This window comes from Equus asinus, chromosome 9 (genome assembly GCF_041296235.1).
Source record: "Equus asinus isolate D_3611 breed Donkey chromosome 9, EquAss-T2T_v2, whole genome shotgun sequence".
Classification (NCBI taxonomy): domain Eukaryota; kingdom Metazoa; phylum Chordata; class Mammalia; order Perissodactyla; family Equidae; genus Equus; species Equus asinus.
In genome coordinates, this window is record NC_091798.1 from 60,506,388 (window position 1) to 60,525,587 (window position 19,200).

Sequence of the window (19,200 nt, forward strand, 5' to 3'; positions counted from 1 at the left end):
TGGTTGCCTTCATCCTGTAACAGCAGAACTCAGTAGTCAAAAAGACTAAATGGCTACAAGTGTAAATGTTTAATTAATACCTCGCCCATTAAGAAAAAGTCTGCTGACTCCCATGTTAGACCATAAAAAAGCCTCAATATGTTTTAAAAACATTGAAATCATTCAAAGGATAGTCTTTGTCCAAAACATAATCAGATTAGAAATTATCACAAAGAAATATGGGAAATCTAAAATATTTAGAAGTTTGGAATAATCTAGAAATTAAACAACATACTATTTCTAAATAACCCATGAGTCAAAGAAGAAATCACACGGGGAAATTAGATAATATTTCTAACTAAATGAAAACAAAAACACAACATATCAAAATTTATGGAATGTAGCTAAACCAATGCTTAAAGGTTAAAGACTGACGCTTCTACCCAATGATTAGGAAATAAGACAAGGATGTCCACTCTTGTCACTTTTATTCAGTATCGTCCTGGAGGTTCTAGCCAGAGCAATAAGGCAAGAAAAATAAGTTAAAGGTATACCGATTGGAAAGGAAAAAGTAAGTCTTTCTTTATTTACAGATAATATCATAAGGAATCTACAAATAAAACCTCATGGGATAAATGAATTTTACAACATTGCAAGATACAGCTCATTATTTAATTATTAGTTGTATTTCTATATACAAGCAGTGAACAACCCAAAAATAAAATTAAGAAATCCAATTTTGTTCATAATAATATTTAGCAATACATTTAACAAAAGAAGTACAGTATATCTGGATACTAAAATCTATAGAGCATAGCTAAGAGAAATTAAAGAAAATCTAAATAAATGGAGAGAGATTCAAATGTTTTAAAACCAGATTATGAGGGGCCGGCTCCGTGGGCCAGTGGTTAAGTTCCTGCTCTCTGCTTTGGCAGCCCAGGGTTTTGCTGGTTCGGATCCTGGGCGTGGACATGGCACCGCTCATCAAGCCATGCTGAGGCGGCGTCCCACATAGCACAACCAGAGGCACGCACAACTAGAATCTACAACTATGGACCGGGGGGCTTTGGGCAGGAGGACAAGAAGAAGAAGAAGAAGAAGAAGAAGAAGAAGAGGAAAAAGATTGGAAACAGATGTTAGCTCAGGTGCCAATCTTTAAAAAAAATGCTTAAAAAAAAAACGATTATGAGATGGTGGCACAAGTCCATAATTTAATAAAAATCACTAAAGTGTAGACTTACAGTTGGTGGATTTTATGGTATGTAAATCTTACTTCAATGAAACTGTTTTTTAAAAAAGAATTGGTTTTTAAAATGACCTTTCTAGATACAGGTGCTAGGATGCATTTGTGGCAGGAAGTCACATTTTATGTTTGCACTTTTGAAATAAAAACTGTTGAAGTAAATATGAGGGTTTATTAAAACCAAGATATTTTTAGATTCCTTATTCAGGTTCTAACTCTTAAATTAAACTGCTAAAGATTCATCATTATAGATTTCAATTTCTAAACCTTCACAAATACAGTTGTTTATGTCCACAGTTTAAAAAAAATTTGGAATGTGTATTTTGTCAGTGTTATTTGTTAAAACTATTATATGTTGTGTTATTTACCATCAGGAGGAGAAAACAGGGTGTTGTGGAGGAAAAGGAAGTCAAAAGCTGTGGTTCTCTATAGGTTACAATTATTTCAATAATTGGCAGGGCAATAGAGCAGTTATGTTGATAAATTTTCTCCATTAGATGGAAGTTGGCAATTAGCAGATTTTCCACAGGAAGAGACTCTAAAATTGCTAGTCTTCTCAGTGTGAGAAATTCACACATCACATAATCCCTCTCTTAAATATCTTTCTCTTAGGTGGGGAAGTTCCCTGTGAAGTAGCATCTGTTAATTTTATATTTTTTAGAAATATGAATTAACTTTTTCTTATTTTTGGTTCCTGTGGAGAATGAAGTTTGATTTTGTTTTTAGAAGTAAGAGAAATAATAAAGCAACTTTTGTTCGGTATGTGTTGACCGTCTGACCTTGTGTCTTTGAAGTCCATGCATATAATTATTTCCGGGGAAATTTTAAAGTGGTGTTCATTTTGTTTGTCATCTTTGAAAAGGTCTTTAATGCTCCATAGTGCTTCACACACTGACAACAATAAGAGGGGCAATTACCACCAGGCCTCTGAGAAGGGCTCAGGACCCAACCCAGGTTCTAACTTCTGGACATTGATCTGGACTCTCATGGGCAATTCCATTCTCTGCCACATAGCAGCTAAGTCCAAGACCCTTGCTCCCACCTCCATCTTGGTCTTAGGTAGGGATCCAGGCAACTGACAAAGATATTTGGCCTGGAGTATTTCCTAGTAGCAAGTGATCAGGTGGACAGACCTGTTACAATAATAACTTTTTCAGGGAAGAGAGTGGCAGCTAGTGCTGCCAGATGGCAAAGGGATCCTTAGATCAGAGATCTTAGCATCTAGAGCAGGAAGGGGTTAGATACCATTTAGCTCGAAACCAGTCATTTTACATAAGAGAAAACTGAAACTCAGGAAATTGAACAGACTTACCCCAGCGGTAGCAGAAACTGCTACCCAATGTGTCTCACTTTCTTCCTTACTAACAAATCCTTGATTTTGTTTAGAGTGGCAATGTTCCCAGAGTAGAGTACTCACCCTCTCCACCTCCCTTGCAGCTAGGGGTGGACGTCTGACCCAGTGCTCACCAGGGAGACATATGTGGTCCTCATGGATGGGATTTGGGGAAAAGCTATTTAAGCGGAAGCACTTGGCTTGTACGCACCTTTGTGTCCACTTTGCTCCTTCCTGCTTGTAATGCAGACGTAAGATTGGTTGTCCAGCTGTAACACTGTGATTTTTATCATGTTCCAGAATCCAATCTGGGCTTGAAAAACTTTCACTTTTAGAGCAATACCTCTTTCTGGTAATCTGTCAAGTATTGCTAATATTAGGGAGGAGTCCATTCATGGATGCTACAGACCTTATGTGAAATCTACTAGTTTTCCTTACAGAAGCAAAGAGCAGGCAGGAGCTCTTACAGAACTTGAAAAGGACAAAAAGCTTCTAAGCAAGAAGCATTCTGATTGTGTCTTACCTCTTAGTGAGCCCCAACTGTGAACACAGCACATTAATTTGCTGCTTGCTCTAAGAGGCTATCAGCACCACCCCACGGAGGAATGTAATACATTGAAGGAGCAAAGGTTGGGTAGAAGAAAGTCAAGGACCAATACTATTGGAGCTTTAAGGAGAGGTGTGTAGGAAAGAAAGAAAGAGAGAAAGAAATTGTTGCATGTGTTTAGTTTTCTGGGCCAGAGGGGAGAAATTAGAAAATGACCAAAAGAAGGGGCAAACAAGAAAACCCCTGTGTCTCAAAAAACCTCCAACACTCCTGTGCACCTGCAAAATGGGTCATTTCCACACATCACCCTGTCCGCTGATGCTCAGCCCAGTGCAAACTCTGCCAACCTGCTGAAGGAAAGCAGTTTCACTCCTGTAGTAAATCTTATATTTGTGTCGAATCTAATTATCTCTGGCCCTTGTCACTTTCCTCCTTTTCAAGAAAGATAAGAGGCTGCCTAGAGTGGAGTAATAGACCAGGATTGACTTTGGTCAGCCAAGTCTTCTTTTCAAGAGAAGCAAAGATTGTCAGGTGTGAATGAAGCAGCGAGAAGACTGAGAGGCCATTTCATCCGCAGCCTCCTAGGGGAGCTGCCACTTTAAAAAGAAGTATAAAATGTGAGAAACATGCACTGAATGTTGAACTCAATCAATGAAACGAATTGGAATAGTGAGTTAGTCATAGCCAAGAGTGAGAGTGTTCAGGACGTTGCTTAGGGGAATGCCTCTTTTTGTTTGTTTTTAATTAAAGGAAAGTTGAGTATCAAGAGGATATAGAGATACAATCGACCTTACACTCTTAGAGTGTTTAAAATACAATCCTCGTATTTGTTCTCATCTCAGAAGCGCTAGGCTTGGTCTTTGTTACCTATTGGATTTCAGGAAGGCTGACTTGAGATGCGGCGTTGCCATTTCCTGGGCCCTCACTTATTTTTTTTCCGGCGCTGGCAGCCAGATCCTTTGTGTCTCCTCTGCATTCATTCTCTCTGCCCTCGCACCTCCAGACAGTGTGATGGGGATCTTTCCTGGTCTTCGCGCTGAGAGTTCCGGACGGCCACCTTCCCCGGCATCGGAGAAGGGACCACTTTAACCCTCCAGGGGTGTCGGGGCTGGGTCCGCGCCACGCCGGAGACGGACCGGCTTTTGTGTCGGTGTTTGTCTCCGCAGCCGTCCGACCCCGGGCGGGAGGCGCGGGCCGCGACCCCCGAGGAGGCGGGGCCTCCGCGCCCGGCTCCGCCTGGCGAGGGTTTCACGGCCGCCGCCGCCCGCGTTTGTTCCGTTACCTCGCCCTGCCCGGACCACCTCTCCCGGAGCCAAGTACACCGGACGCGGCTGCCCAGGAGGTCTTTATGGCCTTCATCCCACCCAACCCTGCTTTTTGCTTTTTTCCCCGCTTTCTCACTTTTCCTTGTTAACAAGATAGTGGCGGGGCGCTTGGCAAGGAAAAACAGACTAAGAAGAGAAAAGGGAGAAAAAAAGAACAAATTCGATGCACCCGCCTCGGCCCTCCGGAGTTTGTGAAGGGTCGTAACCATGTCTGAATCGGGGGAGATAAGTGAATTTGGCTACATCATGGAATTGCTAGCCAGAGGCAAGGTAAGTGCCGGGGCGCGCGGTGCCGCGGCCTGGGCCCCCACCCCGGGCTCTACCTGGCCCGGAGCTGTGCGCGTCCCGGTCCCTTCCAGCGCCCGAGGAGGGCGGGGCTGGAATCCCGGGTCCGCGCGCTCGGCCCGGGAGTCCGGGCAGCTGCAGAATGCAAAGTAGCCGCCTTTTCTTTATTGCGCGGCATCTCTGAAATGAGCCAAGGGCGACTTGGCCAGCTGGGCGACGGCGGGAGCTCCCGGGACGGCGAGGGGTGAAAGCTCAGCACGCGAAGATGGGGAGGAAGGTCGGGCGTTGGCCGAGGGAGGCGCTCTTCGACGCGCCCAGGGCTGCCCAAGGGTGGTGACTTCGAGCGGGTGACCTCGTCTGTCCAGGCGCGGAGCGCGGAGGGTCCGAGCAGCGGCTGCATAGCGCCGGAGGGCACGATCGGGTTCAGCGCGCAGTCCGACCATGTTGGTCTGTAAATAGGAGCAGAACTTGCGACCGCCCTGCCTTGGCGTTTTTAAACCTCCTATTAGGTCCTTAGCCGCTGCCCCAGGCCGGGAGCATTTCAAACACCTTCTCTTGGTGGGGAGGGGGAAATGCTAAGGAGCCTTATTTCAGCCCGGCACCTGTCCCGGAGCCCTTAGAAGACCCGGGTTGGCGCTGTCGGTGGCCCCTGGCGACCACGCCCTCAGCCGGGCCGGGTTGGCGCCGCGCCTGGGCAGAAAGCCTTGCGGGGAGGCTGGTCTCCGCGCTGCATCCGAGAAAGTGCCCAGAGAGGCTCCTAAGTGGTTTGCAGGCGGAAGGTGTCGGGAAATGCAAAGGCTGCACGGTGCGCGGTCCGCCGGGATTCGCAGGCGGCGAGAAAGCGAGAAACGGAGTCTGCGTTTGCCGTCGGCACCTGGACTTTCGAGAAGAGGTGATGGCGCCGAGAAGAAAAGGACTCTGCGCGGTCGTCGGCAAGGAGAGGATGATTCTGCAGCCCTGGTATGAGCCCCTGAAGCTTCAGTCTGATACCTCACTAACCCCAACTCCGCAGATGTAGAGCTTGGAGTGGTTTCAGCTTCAGGCCAGCCAGTCTCGCTGCTCCCGGGTTGGGGAGGCGGTTTAAGGCGCTCCCAGACGAGCGTCCTAGCCAACCCTGCGCCTCCTGAATTCTCTGTTCTGCAAACACGGAATACACTCGTTCGAAATAGAATGCGTACTTATTAACAAAACCCGTACCATTTATAGCCCGGGACTAGAAGTACAAATGGAGGACTCTCGTTCCAGATTTCTTCCTACCCGGAGCTGCATCCTGAACTTCGGGGAGCCCTCGCGCATGCGTGGGGACAGCCTGGGCAGTACATCCAAGCTCCTTGTCGACCCAAGCAGCCTCCTCTTGGCTACCCCCAGGGCCAAGGGTGCGTACCACAGCCCGCTCCACCCTCTGGGGGACCGTCCCTGGGGAGAGGAGAAGTCCAGAAGGAAGTATGGTTCTGAGCGAGGAAGCTTGCAGCCAGAGGGCCAGAACCTGGCCCTCTAAAGCACACAGCAGGACCTTGGCTGCCCAGGAACTCGGCGGCGGGCAGGGCCGAGGAGAAAAGAGGATGCCTTTTATTGATTACAAAATAAATGACCATTTTTGATGGGATCCGGAATAGGATGATTGAGAGGTGAGTTTAGGCCTGTGGTGATCAGAATTTCCTCAAAATAAGACAGAATTGTATTAGTGGGCTAATACTTTCCTTCAACGGTAAGCAAAACTTGAAATTCTGAGAGACTAGTTCTGGGTTGGGACCCAGGGATCTGCATGTTGACTCCCCAGGTGATTCTGAAACAGACAGGTGAACTTCCCATAAACATTAAATGGTCAAGTAGGGAGGAACCATGAGTGAACCCTTAAAACTTCTTATAATAAAGTCAGGTAAACAAAAATAAACCTCTCAGAATCAGCAGTGTGTTCACAACATGCTCACTGTAATGAAACAACAAAACCAAAATAACCTTCTGGCTTCATCCTCTCAATTTCTCTGCCTCCTTCTCAGCTGGGCAGACCTCTTCACTAGGCTTCAGCCATGGGCCTGCCCCAAACACGAGAGCATTCTCAGCTGACTTCCCAAGTTAGAGAGGCAGGTGTCCTTATGAAATCTCAGGTTGGAAAACAGGCTCTCACAATAAGAATGCAGGGTGGTTCCTCTCTGTGCCCTTTTTTGGCGAGGTTGGGGTGGGGGGCGGTGAGGGTGTCCTGAGTAGCCTCCTAATCATTTCAACTCAAGCTTATTCCCTGCCCTCTTTCCTCACCCCCCACCCCAGTCCAACTCCATGTAAAACCCTCCTTATGTGTGTGTGATACAGGATTTGAACACTGAATAACTGAGTGTTAGCCATGGAGTCGCAGACCTTTGAGATTGACTTGCCTTATTTTCCTTTGAGGAGTTAGGTTCCACTTTGCAGTGTGGGTTTGTAATGTAAAGAATAATGTGAAAGTGGTCTAATTACACCAAGTTCATGGAGTTCAAGGAGAGCAGAGGCCCTAGTCTTCCTGTCTGCTTCCCTTTCCTTCCTTCAAAGCTGAGACCAGTGGGTTGACCATCGTCATAATTTTTTTCACTTTTTCTGATGCTTTTAAAATTTTACAAAATTAATGCGTTTGTTGCAGAATATTCAAACGCTATAGAAAGTTTTACAGAGTAAAAAGTGGAACTTCACTCCCAACTCCAATCGATTGCCTTCCCCAGGGCAGCAGTTTGTTGCGTGTTTATTTCGAATTAAATTAGCTTATTGTGTGTTCTCTGAATGTGGCAGGTGAGCCTTTCATCTTGGGGTAACCTAAAACTTGCATGACAAACTTGATCAGCTTGTTTTACTCTGTTGTGATGATCACTTTAATATTTAAAGCACACAGTGATCTCTACCATTGTGGTCTTTCTGCTCATCAAATAATTCCCCATAAATACAGTTAATATCTATGATTAATATCAAGAGGTTTAAAAATCAATATAAATGGACTCCCTTATATTTCACTATCAAGAGAAATTTGTATCATTCCTGAAAGCTGCTTTTTATTTCTTTATTTTTTAATTTTTTTTATTTTTCCTTTTTCTCCCAAAGCCCCCCAGTACATAGTTGTGTATTTTTAGTTGTGGATCCTTCTAGTTGTGCCATGTGGGATGTCACCTCAGCATGGCTTAATGAGTAGTGCCATGTCTGCGCCCACGATTCAAACTGGCGAAAACCTGGACTGCTGGAGCAGAGCACACGAACTTAACCACTGGGCCATGGGGCTGGCCCCTTTTTGTTTCTTTTGTAACTCATCTCTTTGGACGGAAAGAGAGCTTTCCAAATCTGTGGTCAATTTCTAGGATTGCTCAAAGCAGTATTTTCAAACTATTTTGGTCTCTAGAAAGATTTGCCTCATTGATTTTTTTATCTTCATACACCTTTTCCCTTCACACCATCACACACTCTTCTGGAGTTGATACTGAACCTCTTCATCTCAAGGTCATGTGCCCGATGCACAGTAAGCCAGTCACTGAGACATCAGTGCTTGGAGATGGAGAAAGGTTTATTCCAACTGGACAAAATGAGAAGGTGAGAGAGGATAGGTTCTCTCAAATTTGCCTTAACAAGAGAAGAAAGCAGGGGAGTTTATAGAGCTAAGGGGCTTGGCAGGAGGGGTTTTGGAGAAACAAAGGGGTGATCTGTGTTTCTTTCACTCCAGATGAGGACAGTTTGACTTCCAGGTGTCCATTGTGGCTGGGGGCTGGTTATCTGGTGATCCTAACTTCCTTGAAGGCATTCTTCTGCAAAACAAGCTCAAATCCTTGTGACCATTGAGTCATCCCTCGGGTTAAAAGAGAAGACAACAAATTAACAAGGTTAACTTCTTTTCCTCTATATCTGTTTTGGGAATAAGGTTGAAAGGTAATCATGTTCTTATTGAGTATTTACAGTAACCTTCAGGTTCCTGGCTTCAGCATCATATCATGAATACCTGATGACAAGGAACATAGAAAAATTTAGAATTTAAATTTAGTATACCTCTTCATATTTAGAGTATTTAACATATTTACATTTATGTATAAATAGCTAGACACTAATTCTTGTTTCTCATAGTTCAATAGTTACTGTTCAGGAACTTCCATGGAGTATAATAGTTTAAGCAAAATGAAAGGGGCTTTTGGGGGGCCGGCCTGGTGACGTAGCCATTAAGTTCATGTGCTCTGCTTTGGCGACTGGGGGTTCGCAGGTTCTGATCCAGGTGCAGACCTAGCACCGTGTGTCAAGCCATGCTGTGGTAGGTGTCCCACATATAAAGTAGAGGAAGATGGGCACTGATGTTAGCTCAGGGCCAGTCTTCCTCAGCAAAAAGAGGAGGATTGGCAGCAGATGTTAGCTCAAGGCTAATCTTCCTCAAAAAAAATATCATTTTTTAAATAAATAAATAAATAAAAATTTTGATAAATAAATACAATATTTATTTTTAAATAAAATATTTATCTTTTAAATAAATACAATTTTTTAAAATAAATATTATTAAATAAATAAGAAGAAAGAGGCTTTGGAAAGCCTACATTTAATTTTGATAGAGAAACAGGCAATGATTCCATTATTTGGTGAATTATTACTTTTAACTTTGAGGCACAAAAAATTCAAGAACTTTTATAAACACAAGATTTCCTGTAAGACAAGAAGATACTTATACTCTGCAAGAATTAAGTTTAGAAAAATCCTCAAATCTAGACTAATGTAAAGTCTTAAGCATCTCCTGAGAGCTAAACTAGAATACCACCAAATGAGCTGTTTCAGAAGGCTCAATAGGTAGTTGCTCACACGACTGAAATCTAAAATGGGTGAAAATACCAAGGTTGTGTCCACTGCAAAGTATTCTTTAAAATTTTTTTATATCTTGGAATTGAGTAAAATGTGCCTGTTGTGGGAATAGGGAAGGCAAACAGAAGATTTAGAATTTAGCAATATCATTTGAAAACAGCTAATGTCATAAATATCATTATAATTTTCCTCTGTTTTTACTACATTGTTCAAAAGATGATTTGAAAAAAAAGTATCTTTTAAACTACTTTGTCAAAGAATGTTTAAATCATATCTTTTATGAAATTGTAAGTTACCTGTTTTATTCTTACCTGTGGCCGTGCAATAGGGATGCTGGAAGGAGACCCCGGTTTGAATCCTGGCTCTTGGTGTTGAGCCATGTGACCTTGAGGGTAGTACTTAATCTCTGGGTGGAGGTAGGGAGGGTTTGTGGTTGTTACCTGTCCCCTCTGAAAAGATCATACTTGTTTCACAGGGTTATTGAAAGGATTCATGAATATTTTATGCAAATTCCTAATACAGTTATTGGCACATAGTAGGCGCTTAATAAATGAAAGCTATTATATCTAGCTACTATGACAACAGGCTTGGGTCTTGAGACACATATTTAAACTGAGATCATTAACAAGGGAGGTAGAGTTGCCAGATGAAATGTAGGATATAGAATTAAATTTGAATTTCAGGTAAACAACAAATAATTTTTTTGGTATAAGTATGTCCCATTCAATATTTGGGGCATGCTCATACTAAAGAACTTTCATTGTGTATCTGAAATTCAGATTTAACAGGGTGTCCTTGGTTTTTATTTACTATACCTAGAAACCCTAAGTGTAGGAATAATAAGATGTGGTCAAAGGGGACCTGCTAACAACCTCTAAATATTACCAATATTGTTCACCTCAGCTTGGCTTAGAGACCTCTGCCCACCAGGACACTCCTGCCATTAACGGAAAAATGTCTGGCAGAGCACCAATGTGTTCCTCTATCAGATTTCAGATTGCTGGTCTGGTGCTACCATTAGTAGATAAATGCCTACTGGATTTTCTTTTAAAACAAATAAAAGCTTAAGTGAATGGGAAGATAAGGCTTAGAAAACATTAAACATGAGTGTAAGAAATGAGAGTATATGATCGTGTTAAACTGAGTGATAACAAGTGCTAAAGGAGTTCAAAGTAAGGGGAGCTGATCAGTGAAAACTAGACTAATGAGGAAGAGGCTCTAGATCTGCTCTTGAAAGATGAGTAGGATTTGGCTAGGTAATGGAAACCTGAACTTTCTGGCCTGCTCCACTCCTCTCCCCTGAGGTCGTTCCCATAGAAACACTTTATGACATGTTAGCTTGGCCTGTCAGAGGCTTGGGTCAATAATTGATAAATGCCATTCATTGTCCCTTCACCTGTAACCTCCTGATAGCCAACAGCATAGAGAGTGCGTGTGCCAGTCCACTGTGAAACCCTGTGATTTACTTGATTGCCCTTCATTTATTTCTCCTACGTCCGGGGGCTCTCTTAATTTTGTACCCAGGTGGTTCAATGGCTAGGAGTTCCCCACAGGGGGCAAGATTTAGGAGTATGTGGCCATATCACCTTTTTGCTACTTCTTGTTCAGGACATGCTAACAGAATGGTACCCTGGCTGTTTCGTCTCAGACCGAACAGATTAAGAGAGAGCGGTGCCTCACAGCACTGACTGAAATATGCACCGTGGTCATTAGGACCTGACTCGGCCAGGAATTTAATCTCTTGGGGTATTAGGAGTCAGTAAGGAAAGAGACTAGGTCAGGTTAGTGGGTAGTGTATAGCCTAAAAGGTCACAGGTTTATATTTTAAATGTCAGGTAATGAACATTTATTGAGCCTCTATTTTACTAAACCTGAGTGGTGTGTATGTGTGTGTGTGGGGCCGGGAGGGGGAGTGGTGGTTGTCAGTAGGTGAAGTAGGAAAAAATTGATGACATCCTTCCCTGACCTTTTGGACTTCATGAAGTAGATAGATGTGAGATAGCTCCTGCCTCTGTGATATTAATTAAGCAATTAAGCAACACCAACAAGTGCAAGATAAGATCTGATAATGTAGGCAAGAGACTAAAGGTCTGTGGACTTGGGGTGATAAGTGTGGAACAGGCTTCCTTGTGTTGAATTTTGACCTGTATTTTAAAAGAAAGTATTGGAAAAGGAGGTGCTAGGATACTTCAAACTGGAAGGGGTAGGCACCAAGGGATACCATATGCGATGAAAATTGGGAGAATAATTTAAAAAACAAAACAAAACAGATTTCCCACTTAAAAGCCTTCAAAGTTCCCCAATGTCTACAGAAAAGATGCATTGTATTCCAGACCCTCCATCCTGTACCAGACTCATTTTGTGTTATTGCAAGTTTACCACCCCTGCTATAACCCCTGCCCCCCATCATTCAGATGCGTTCACATGCACATGCATCCCCTCCCAGTTGTATTCCGACACTAAGCTTCTTGTGGTCCAGGGCCATAGCTCATTCTGCCCCTGTGCAAATGGAGCTGTAAGGCCAGTGATACACACATAGAAAGTCATCTGTAAATACCTAATTGATAGGCTGTTATGGTAATCTAGGCATGGGGAGGGCAGGCTCAGGGTGGGCAGAGGAATTAGTTGTGAGGATGAGAAGGGACAAGATCTGAGAAGAAGAAACAAGAGGATTTGAAGGCTGACCAGAGCTACAGGGGGAAGGAGAGAGAAGGATTAAAAAAAAAAAAACCCCACAGGATTTTTTTTTTTTTTTAAAGATTTTTTTATTTTTTCCTTTTTCTCCCCAAAGCCCCCCGGTACATAGTTGTGTATTCTTCGTTGTGGGTTCTTCTAGTTGTGGCATGTGGGATGCTGCCTCAGCGTGGTCTGATGAGCAGTGCCATGTCCGCGCCCAGGATTCGAACTAACAAAACACTGGGCCGCCTGCTGTGGAGTGCGCGAACTTAACCACTCGGCCACGGGGCCAGCCCCCCCCCCCACAGGATTTTAACATAAGGAACTGGGAATATGTTTGGCATCTTTCATAACTGGGTGGCTGGGATGTATGCGTGTTGAGAGAAATTGATGAGATGACCCAAAGCATGGCAACCAAGGAGGACAGGAAAGACGAGGGAAGTGGGAGAGCCGGGGTGTAGATGGTGGTTTTCATGTTTGCTCTCTTCTTACCAATAATCCCCCTCCTCCCTTTTTGCCTTTAAAAGTTTATGAGTTAATACTTTAAATAAATATAGATTAAAAAGTTCAAGGATTAAATTACATTAAAAAGGTTCTAGAAGTAAAACATGCGCATATTATAAAAGTGCAGACAATGCAATACAATGTGAGTGAAAAGTGTCTTCCACCCCTGACTCCCTCCCCTGCTTCTCCACAATAGTTACCCTTTTTGTGCTCTATTTCAGAGATGTACTTTTATTTACTTATTTGCCTATATAAGCATACATGCCTGTCTCATCTTTTTTGCCAAAGTAGCAACATACAGAATCCATATGGTTTTGTACTTTAATACTATATTGTAGAAATCCTTTCTCACACTACAGTCATATTAAGAGCTGCATAGTATTCCATGGTCTTGCCCTATATTATGGATGAGAGATATTTAGTTTCTACAAATAAGGTCCCAGTAGATCTTTGTACACATGTTTTTGTGCATGCATAGTAGTCTTTCAGTTGGAAAATCCTTAGAAGTGGAATTGCTTAGTCAAAGGTATAAGCATTTACAATTTTTAATAGGATTTGCAAAATTTCCCTTCAAATAAACTGAACCAAGCTAGTGTCACAAAAAAGTTTGGAAGTGCCTACTTCCCCACATTCTTGCCAAGAGTGTGAACATCATTTTTGAACTTTGAGAATCTCATTGAAGTTTGATTGCATAATGGAAAGGCTTTCAAATGTATTTCCAGCCAAATATTGTCTGTACAAGTTTTATCTTTAGTTCATGTTAATGAAGCCTAATCTTTTTTACTCTGTTTAACTAGGAGTTAGTTTTGGACCAAAGCTCTATTTAAGTGTGCTCATGTGAGATTACAGCCAGACGGGAATTATTTAACCCAAAGACCAGTATTAAAAACGGAAACTGATTTATAATGCCTTTTTAATGGTTGAGGCTTTCAAACGCTATATGGGAACATGTAGTACATGATATAGGTGACTAAATTACGCAGGCGTTTATTTTCCTCATTTCCCTCCGATTAGGATGCTTCAGAACCTGTGGGAAGCAGCCTCCACACCAGCACGTGAGGCCACGGAACGGGCATTAATCCAGATCAGAATAGTCCAGTCATTACTTGGCAAGGTGTTCATCCTCTCTGCACCTCATCTGTAAAGTGAGGGTATTCCATTAAAGACGATTGCTATGGTTTCTTGCTGTTCCTATTCTACCTTGCTACACCGTGATTTAATTGCCTGACTGGAGAAAAGGCTACCACTGCTGAAAGAGTTGTGGGAAGACGGCGGAACTTTCCACAGCGAGAGACTTCTCCCAAGTGGGAAATAAAAGTGGGAAGCATTTCAAAACCTAAACAGAATATCGCGCTATAGCTCCGTGGTCCCTTCACCAGCTGTTTAAAGCGCTTGTTTTCTCAGTCTATACGTAAGGGTGGAATTATTTAGCCAGCCGGGAAGGCAGTGGCATGATCTAATAATACAGCTTCCAACAATCCCAGATTAATTTGTTTTCCGTTTGCCTTGAAAACAAGACAAGAAACGCGCTTGAGCCGTGGCAGGTGAATTTTACGCTGCTAGCCCCTGAGCGGGCGAGCGCGCGCCTTAGCACTCGGACGGGCACCCACCGGGTGGGTGCATGGGTGCCGGAGCACCCCAGGAGCAGCCGTCCCGATTTCCCTGCGCCTTCCATCCCCAGGGGAGACACCGCAGAGCGGCTGCCCGGGCGGGGGAGGGCGCTCCCTTGCCGCCGTCTCTTGAATTCAATTCCTAGCCAGCACCCGGGAGAGGGGTCCTACCCCGCGTCTCTCGACAAGAACGTGTCGTGCGTGACAGCGCCGCGCGCTGGTGTGTAAAAGCAGAAGCAGAAAGCAGAATATGAGTGGTTGGTGACCAGTAGGGGAATGTGAAGTTCCCCCAAAGAATTGGGCCAGAAGAAGAGGAAGAGCCAGGCAGGGACAGCGCCTCATCAGGGGAACCCCCAGCCCCAGAAGGGGTGGGGTGGGCGGGCTCTCACTCTGGTCGCCTCCCCAGCGCGCGGCTCTGCGGTGCTCTGTGCGACCGCACTGGGAAGGCGGCTTGGGCCCGCCCTCGGCCCCACCGCCCCGTCCAGAGTCAGAAAATGGGCTTGTCAGTGATGCCTCGCACCGCGCTCTGCCACCGCGCAGGGCAAACAAAATCAAGGGCAGATGGGCTGCGCGGGGTTGGGGCCCAGGGCTGCAGCCTGGGGCAGCGCGGCCGGAGGGCTCCACCCCGGCCCCGCCCCGGCCTCCGCCGCCCCCGCCGCCCCCGCCGGGACCTCACTTCCGCCCCTCAGAGCCTTCCTACCCCGGCAGGGGGCGACGGCGACCACCCGGCGAGGGGTGAGCGGCGGAAGGGGGGGGGACCGCACCCCGCGCCACACCCCCGCCCAGCCGCACAGTCGCGGGGTAGCCAGCCGCCAGCAGCCCCTCCTCCTTTGTGCGGTGGGCGCTGTTGCCCGGGCGACGGTGGCGCCCCGCCCTGGCCCCGCCCCCCGCGGCGCCCCCTCCTGGTCCCGGCGCTGCCGCCCGCCCCGCCGCAGTCCGCAGGAGCCGCCGCCGCTGCCGGCCGCGGGGCGGCATTCTGGGGCCGTCGCAGGGAGCAGAGCTCGGCTCTCCGCGCCTGTGCGTTCGCCCGCCCTGGCCTGCCCCTCGCCGCTTCGGTCGGCTGGCCGAGTCCAGCTGACCAGCTCGTCCTCCGGCTCTGAGCCGAGGCTCCACGGCCGCAGCAGGGAGCCGCCCACCAGCCCCTGCCCGGCGCCGCCCGTCTGCCAGTTTGGACCCTGCCGTTGATGACACCTGGTAGAAGGCTACTATGGAGGGGGATGGTTCAGACTCGCTGGTGAGCGGGGGAGAGGGGCGGCCGCCCGACGCCTCGATGGCGGCGCGCCGGGGCTCCTGGGCTTCTCTCTTCCCTCCGCCGTGAGCCGGGAGGGAGCCTCTCCTCCGGAGGAGCCGGGGCGGCCGTGTGATGGCCCCGTTTCCTCTTCGCCTTCCCCGCCCCGGGCTGGTTCCGCAAGCCGGGGCGCCCTCTTTCTGCCCCTCGGAGGGTCGGACTCGGGGTCCCCTGGGCCCGGAAGAGGGCGCCGCTCGGGTGCGGTGATCACCCACTTGAGCACCTCGGGGAGGCCGGGCGGGGGTCTTTAATGGGGTTTGGTCTGTACAATTAACTCGCTCGCGGGGGTCGGGTGCCAGTCGCGGCCAGGGGCGCGTGCCTCGCGCGTGCCCGGCCCCCCATTGTCTGGGAGCGCCGTGGGGCCGGCGCTCGGGTCCCCGCCGGCCCGGCTTGGCTCGCCGTCGCAGCCAGCGGAGCTCCTCCCCGCCGCGTCTGCTCGCGGGAGGCGGGCTGGCGCCGGCAGCTGTCGGGGTGCAAGGGTTGTTGTTTGAAGCGGTCGAATATGCAATTCCTCGAACATGTTAGTTTCCCGTCGAACCTCATTAATTTCGAAACAGCTTAATTGTGGGAGCCACCACGTCCACATTTCTCTTCATCAGAATGTTTCCTCTCAGTGAATGTAAAATGAACACTCATTTTCCTTTTGGATAAGAATTACTTTGTGTCCCTTGTGATTAGAAGCTTGTATACTGCCTTATGCACAAGAAAAATGGAAATGATTTTAGATCTTCCAGTGGGAAGTAGATCTCCCATAAAATATGGTCTGAGAACCTATTTTAGACATTCAGGACAATATTTTCCTTTAAATTAGGTGTCAGTTCCTTTGTGAAGTGAGATAGGGTGTGAGTATTCTATATTCTTTGATCAGAATTGTGAGGTGTGGCTGTCTTCCAAATTTAAAATTGTGACGTGATGTATGTGGGCTTTTAGTAAGTATTTGTTGAGTGATGCAGCAAGAAGCACTGCAAAGACCCATTGACAGTGATAAAGCCTGTTGGCTGTAGTGCTGTTGTCAGGGGTTCTTAAAGCCCCTGTGTCACTTTAGGGGGAATAGGGTAGCATACATTTTTATTTAATTAAAATAAGTGAATTCAGTTTTAATTTTCTATTTCCAGTAGTCAAAATGATCGTACAAGGTTATGAGTACCTTAAAACTGGACTATCAGTAAAATGTCAGGGATGCTGAATATAGAATCCTAGCACCTGAAGTTTGGGGTACATGGAGGAAAAGCTACTAGGGAAAGGATGGGAAAACTGGCATGAGGTCATCAAACCTTTTTAGTTGTGATAAGAGTCTAGATGTTTCTCATTGAAAATAACGCAAGCCTTTAGTATTGAGAGCACTTAGAATGGAGCCTTCTAATCCTCTGCACCCTTTCAATATTCATAAAGTGCTGTTAACATAACAGCCTTGATCTGCAGCATGAGAACCTCAAGCATTTTACCTACATTACAGTTGCAGCTTATGAAAAACGGTTACATTTAAAGTAGACAATTACTGATAATTCAGCTTGTAAACAGATTTCAAGTAGGGCTCCATGAACAAACTGGCTAACCCAGTTTTTACCAGCTCTTGTTATTTGCCAGTCACAGAGTTAATGTGTGAAATAGGAAGACAGCCTTATTCTTAATGCTATATTCTTAATTTTTATTGAAGTAATCTACTTTTAGGATTTCACTGAAGTCTTAAATCAATGAATTAATGATTTAATAATTTTGTAATTGATGAAATATTATGGTCCCCTAATATTTTATGCTGATTTTTCTCATGCTTCAGTTTTTACCATCAGATATCCCTTCAGTTCTAGGCTATGGGATGTTGACGGGGGTTGATGGTATAGAATTTCATAGCCCAAAGGAACTTTCCATTAAAAAAAGCCTGTTTCTTAATTCTTTTTGGAAAGGTAAACACATGTACTTATACAAGAGGTATAAGCATGTTAATATGTTTACTAAGAGCGTTTGATTCTGATTTCTTTTTCTCAATTTAAGGTTACCATCAGGAATATCGAAAGAGAGCTCATTTGCCCAGCATGCAAGGAGCTGTTTACCCACCCGTTGATTCTTCCTTGTCAACACAGTATCTGTCATAAATGTGTAAAAGAACTCTTACTGACAGTTGATGATTCATTCAATGACGTGGGATCAGATAACTCCAATCAGAGCAGTCCTCGGCTGCGGCTCCCCTCCCCCAGCGTGGATAAAATTGACAGAATTAGCAGACCAGGTATGTGGGAGAAGTCTGGGGTGGGGAGGGGGTAGTTGGTGGTAAGAGTGGAAGGGAAATTATTTTTGTGATTTTGAGAGTTAAGCTTTCCAGGTGAATAAATTAAAACTGAGTTATCAAGGAACCCCTCCCCCTTTTAAAATGTCAAAATGAACTCTCACTGTCTCCGTATGCACTTAAAGTTGGATGTTGAATGCCAACTTTGTGTTAACCCCCTTGTTCACTGCGTCTGTATTGTAGGGGGTGTTCTCACCCTGTGACCTCCTTCATAGGAGGGATGAAATAATGAACTACCGAAGTACTGGCTAGGGAAACATCTAGGTATGGTAATATATAAATAAATGTTGCAGAAGTAAAGGATGACATTACATAATGACTAGTCCTAAAATATTTTTTAGAGGAGTTATTTGGTATCATCTTAGGCTACCTGAGGATTTTATTTTCTTCAGTTGTTTTTAATCCATTTTGTAAAATAAGGATTTTGAGCATCAATTAAATGTACTGGAACCCTGTGGTAATGATAGAAGTAGATCTAATGAGATGAACAGCACACATACTGTACCTTTGTTATATAGCCAGTGTTAAATTGTTTCCTGTTGGGACAGTGTTACTTTCTTTCTTGTGGGCATCCATTGCAGGATTGATGTACACCAAAATTAACTTGAAATCACTGGGAACAGAGCCACTGGGACATGAAGGGCCAAAGGAGTGAGGACCATGGGGAGGCAGAGGCTTGGGTAGAAATCCGCACCTCCTTCATCCTTTGTATGGAGAATACTCAGTCGCTGTAAGCACCAGACTTCAGGGCTTCAACTCCTCCCAATTTGGCTTTGAGGTTTTTTTTTTTTTGAGGAAGATTAGCCCTGAACTAACTACTGCCAATCCTCCTCTTTTTGCTGGGGAAGACTGGCCCTAAGCTAACATCCACGCCCATCTTCCTCTACTTTATACATGGGATGCCTACCACAGCATGGCTTTTGCCAAGTGGTGCCATGTCCGCACCCAGGATCTTGAACTGTCGAACCTTGGGCTGCCAAGAAGCAGAACGTGTGCACTTAACCACTGCGCCACTCGGCCGGCCCCTGGCTTTGAGGTTTCAAGTTTAATTCTTTCGTCCACTCTGTCCATTTCTCTCTGTTATAGGAATAACTTTTTAATCTTGTAAAAAAACCTTTCTGATTAGAAAAGAGCTTCTTTCTCCTTATTTGCATTTTAGAGAATGTTGTCTTTTCTCTTCCACACTGTGATATGGAATGCCCTTGGGCAACATTCATGTCTTTGTGCTCCATCAGAGAGTGGATGAAAGTAGATTTATTCTAAGAGTAGTCTTATGTCATTTTAAACACATATTTTTCTTTAGATGGTAATCACTAATTACTTGTAAGATATTTTGCA

At 45.3% G+C, this 19,200-nt stretch overlaps 1 protein-coding gene across 6 annotated transcripts in view; it reads left to right on the forward strand.

Moving 5' to 3' along the window:
- The first annotated feature begins 1,162 nt into the window (after nucleotides 1-1,162).
- TRIM36 (tripartite motif containing 36) overlaps nucleotides 1,163-19,200 on the forward strand; it is a 52,183-nt gene continuing 34,145 nt past the window's right edge. Inside the window, exons 1-4 of one of the 6 annotated variants that reach the window (XM_070517574.1) lie at nucleotides 4,724-5,672; nucleotides 5,958-6,340; nucleotides 8,389-8,545; nucleotides 17,571-17,805. Coding sequence is in view for 4 of the 6 variants with exons in the window: in XM_070517571.1 (XP_070373672.1) it covers nucleotides 4,635-4,697; nucleotides 17,571-17,805 (298 nt within the window). In the remaining 2 variants the exon portion in view is untranslated. Of the gene's footprint in view, nucleotides 4,698-4,723; nucleotides 6,341-8,388; nucleotides 8,546-15,219; nucleotides 15,525-17,570; nucleotides 17,806-19,200 lie in introns of those variants that run through there. The other 5 variants (XM_070517571.1, XM_014842765.3, XM_070517573.1 and 2 more) reach the window with 5 other exon arrangements.